Genomic DNA, 4,656 nt, shown 5'->3' on the forward strand with positions numbered 1-4,656 from the left:
TTAGTCAGTTAGTAAAGAAGTTTTCTTGAATATTAAAAATATTAAACTGAAATCACATTTTATTAATTTATTATGATGAATGTATATATGTATACACAAACATTTGTTTCTATTCATAAACATATGAATGTAAAAACATGCGTACCAATTGTATTACATATTACTGAAATGATCTCAATTCTAAGTATTTTGTTGTTTTTTTTTATTGTTATTCACAAATTTATTTCATTTGTATTAAAGCGATTAAAAATCAAGCTTTCTTTATGTTTTTAAATTTTTGGTAAGCTTTTGTAACTTTGGGAAAATTTTGGCAACTATTTTTAATGCATTGTAAAAATCTTGGTAAGGACAAAAATTTTAAAGCGGCAGCCCTGATACAGACGTACTACATAGATACATACACTCAGTTCCATAACTATATCACCAATACAATTTTTCAATTGCTTTAAAACGATTCCAGAAAAGTTCATACTATAATAAAAATGTAGAAAAGTCGTGTCTGTACATTAAAAATTTCTTTAAAAGAATGGCCGAAGGTGATGTAGGGAATAGGGATGTTGCGAATGTGAAATTTTAGACATCCGCGGATGCGAATGCGGATGCGGATGTCTAACAGCTAACATCCGCGGATGCGAATGCGAATGCGGATATCAAGTATTTTTAAGAAATAACCAGGTACTAAGCTAAGTTATTTAGGTAAATAAAAAAATTTAAAAGTTAGTAATTTTTAATAATGTTTACTTTATTTAGTACTTGAATTTAAAAATTGAAAGTTTTATGAGAATTGCATCGGGGGCTGCAAATGTCGGATGTATCCTCCTGACTTTCATGTTGACTTGAAGAATCTAGCATAATGGTGAGATCGTTGTTTAAACATCGCTTACAAACCAAATCAGATGTGTCAGGTTTTTCTGAATCTTTTTAAAAAGAATTCTTCATTCTCAATCCTTTGGCAGTTTCAGAATTTGGGGAACTTGTAACGTCATCAGCTTTTTTCGATTTTAGTTTTTGTAATTCATTTTTAAAGGTTTCTTCTGCGCCTGGTTTGAAGAATTTGTGCTCATAGCGAGCTAGATAGGTGGATATGGATAAATTATTATTTTCGGATATGGAAAATAAATTATTATTTTCCAGGAATGAAAATTTTGAACAAAATTATATTTTTAAGATCCTGGCTGCCAGCCGAATCGGATCAGAATATTGTTATTTTTTTAAAAAAGCACCCCGTTTTTTATAAGCATTTGAATTATTGGAATCACGAATGATGAGGGTTTCAGATAATTACGTAATTCTTACCTAATTAAAGGTCAGACCTATAGCTTTTTAAATATTTCAGCATCGATTCTCTTTATAGCTAAATGTTGAAGATTTCTGCTGTAAATCCCTATTGTAGGAGCTTAATCTTTCACTTTAAATAGCAAAGAAGGGCCTTTAAGAGGCCTTTAAGCAAGGATCCAATGTACATATTTATCTATGTAAAAAATATTGCCCGAGAAGTAAACAAAATTACTGTTTTTTAAATTTTTCCTCAAAATAAATTCCCCAAAGAGCCCCATTTGAAGTGATTGAAACGAATATATCGTCACCTGAAATGCAAAAAGACGTAATAACGCCATAACTGATGTGGGAGTTGAAATTCGATGAAATCCATGATATCAATCAAAAACTGAATTTCGAATTTTTATTAGATACGACTTTTTGTATATCAGAGACGTTGTTTGTTACGTATTTTTGCATTTCAGTAGTGGGATTCACTAAATTTTAACAATGCAACTCGACGAGTTGTAAGCTAAAAATTTTTTTGTTTGTAATAACGATTGTGCGATTCAAAAACCTACATTTAACAACCCTAAACAGCTGACTTTCGCCATCTATTTAAATTGATAAAAAGTGGCATCCCTGTCAAACTAAACGTCAAATATGCGAAAAGTACAAAGAGGAATGCAAAAAAAACATTTAGTCTGTTCCAATAGCAGTCCGGTTTACAGGATTTAGTCAGAACTTACAGGAAGTCGTTCCTATGGACATAAAACCTGTAAGTGGGAACACTTTTGAGAGAGTAACTGAGCAACTGTTCCTAGTCAGAATTTACAGGATTTACTCCCGAGTTTTTTTTCCTGTAAGTTCATGAAAAGTGTCAAACGATCAGCTGATTTGCATATGCAAACAAAAACCGAAAGCGGTGAAAGCAAAGAACCTTATATTTGTAAAAAAAATGGAAGTAAACAAAGAAATGTTTGAATATGTATAAATTTTAATAATTATTTAGTAATATTTCAGCCAAATCAGTGTTGTACCAATGACATATAAACAAACCGACTGACGTTTTTACAGGAAATAGTGCTTTTTGCGTTCCCGTGCACTTCTGCTTCTGTTCTCCTTTTACTCTCACTTGGGAGAGTAAAATTGTAGTTTGACAGTTCCACAGGTTTTAGTCCGTAGTTCAAAGGAACAGACTAATTGTATTTATTCCCGCCGAAGGAAAATTCAAACCATCAAAGTAAGTATATTTTATTAATTTACATATAAGTGTATAAATAATTTACTTTTGTTTATTTGCAGCATGTTATCAGTGAACAAAGCCGCAACAAAGAGGAGCCGGGCCTCCGCCGAGCAACTGAGCGGAATGGTGGACTTCTTTGCGGAGAATCCTGGATTGGCTGGCGGAAAGTTCCAGCAGCTCCATGGAAAGTTGGAGCTTCAAAAGAAGTGGGAGGAAATGGCCGTGAGGTTAAACGCCATGGGAGGAGGAGGGAAGTCTGCCGACCAATGGCGCACGGTAAGTAGTAATCAATTTGTCACTGATAAACATCCTGCAAAGAGCGGAGCTCGATGGAGCACCACTTCTTGTGTGTACTTACATTCATTGAAGCCTAGAATGATGTTTTCACGCATTTTGCGTGTTAAATAGTTTTAGTAAATGTTTGTGCCAATAATATAATAACCGGGTGCGGTTTAGTTATTCGTCCAATGATTACAGGCTATTTTGTCCGAATGGGTGACCCGATCCAACAAATTTTACGCACACTTATAGTGAAGGGTCTACACTTTATTTTAAAACCTAATTTTGTGATTTCCGGTCACTAATTGATTAATAAATTCGGTCTGAAGAATTCACTTTTTTTTTGAAGTGAGTTCTACGCGAATATACTTTGGATAGCGTAGCCGGAGTTATATACACAAGAAATGTTGAATAGCTGTCACACAGTTTTGCTTTTTTGAGTTATGATACTATTGAATTAAATGAGCGATATGTATCTACATATATTTTATTATAATGCTAATGTACATCATTTTTCACTTAAAGGTTTGGCGCGGTTTAAAAATCCGCACAAGCAATCGGGTGCGCGATCGCAAGAGGCAGCAGGTTTAACCGGCAACAGGCCCATCAACCGGGCTCCCTTAACGGAGCTGGAGCAGCGTGCGGTTGCCATCGTTGGGAGCCACTACATAGAGGGTCATGAATCGGTGGTGGACAATGTGCCAATGGAAGAGGTAAGTTTTTATTAAGTTGTGTCAAACTTTTTCTTATTATTTTTTATACTTATTCCCTTTTTTATTACAATTAGGAGCTGCAGTTGGCCCTGGAGGATGGGGAAGAGCTAATCCTCACGGAAATATCCCCAGAATCTGCTGTCCCATGTAATTGGTACACCCCTAAATCTCCTGCACAGAAGACACCGCGCAGGAGTTGGAAGCGGAAGAGGGAGGAGGACGAAAGCGAAGTCCAGATTAAATATATGGAAATTGCTCAAAAGCAGGCGGATGCTATTCAGGCAAATAACTCGTTATTAAAAGGTATCTTGATTTTTTTATATACCATTCTTTTTCAATAGATGCTCGCCGAAGGATTCACACGGCTTGTTGAAGTTCAAGCTACTTCAACGAGCTTTATACAGACCTTAGGGGAAGGCATGAAAAGCTGCGCGGATGCCATTAACAATTTGGCCAAGGTACTAGGCCCTCAGTAAATATTTTTTAGTTTTTTTGTTTTAGTTAATTTAAATGAATTATTTGGTTTATTTTATTTAATTTAAATGTTTTGTGCTACATACGCCGTACCTGTTTTTTAATTGAATTAATTATTTTATTTTTTTTCTGCTGATATGTTTGATGATATTTCTTAAATAAAAACCTCCTTTTTCTGAAATAGATCATAAATTATCTCAAAATTCATAAATTAAATGGATAAATTGAAAATATTTATTAAAAAACTATTAAAATCAGTACGCATTGGAGTTCTACTGCGAATATCTTCTAAATGGATAGACATCAACAACATGAGACCTTTTTATAGAGCGTTTAATTCCCTATAGAAATAATTGAAACTCATTTGACAATAATTATTTTTTAGTAAGTTACAAAATTCAAAACAAAAAGTTATTTTCCTTAAAATACCTCAATATTTGACCTTGAATATCTTTTAGATGGTTAGATTAATGAAAAGAGTATATGAGACAATTTTTGTAGAGCGTTCAATTTCCTATAAATATTGATGATGCAACTGGTTAAACGATCTATTGGTGATAAGATATGACCATTTAAATATGCGACTAAACTGAAAATGGAAAACTGTGCTGAGCATAATCTTCCCGTTAATATTAAAAGTTCAGATTTGGTAAGTACTTTCTAGAGGCACCTAGGAACTAGTTTTCG

General features: G+C 33.9%; 1 protein-coding gene across 1 annotated transcript; it reads left to right on the top strand.

Moving 5' to 3' along the window:
• Positions 1-2,406: 2,406 nt before the first annotated feature.
• On the top strand, positions 2,407-3,971 carry LOC118757099. The gene is made up of 5 exons (XM_036491838.1): positions 2,407-2,500; positions 2,563-2,779; positions 3,308-3,495; positions 3,570-3,776; positions 3,837-3,971. The coding sequence occupies exons 2-5, from the start codon at positions 2,770-2,772 to the stop codon at positions 3,969-3,971; spliced, it is 540 nt and encodes a 179-aa protein (XP_036347731.1). The 5' UTR covers positions 2,407-2,500; positions 2,563-2,769.
• Positions 3,972-4,656: the final 685 nt, after the last annotated feature.

This window comes from Rhagoletis pomonella, unplaced genomic scaffold (assembly GCF_013731165.1).
Source record: "Rhagoletis pomonella isolate Grant_MI unplaced genomic scaffold, Rhpom_1.0 Rhpom_scaffold_00002, whole genome shotgun sequence".
In the NCBI taxonomy this organism is placed as follows: domain Eukaryota; kingdom Metazoa; phylum Arthropoda; class Insecta; order Diptera; family Tephritidae; genus Rhagoletis; species Rhagoletis pomonella.

Coding starts and splice junctions, on each gene's coding strand:
- LOC118757099 (XM_036491838.1), top strand. Junction 3,496..3,569: donor ACAATGTGCCAATGGAAGAG/GTAAGTTTTTAT, acceptor TATTACAATTAG/GAGCTGCAGTTGGCCCTGGA. Junction 3,777..3,836: donor AGCAGGCGGATGCTATTCAG/GCAAATAACTCG, acceptor CTTTTTCAATAG/ATGCTCGCCGAAGGATTCAC.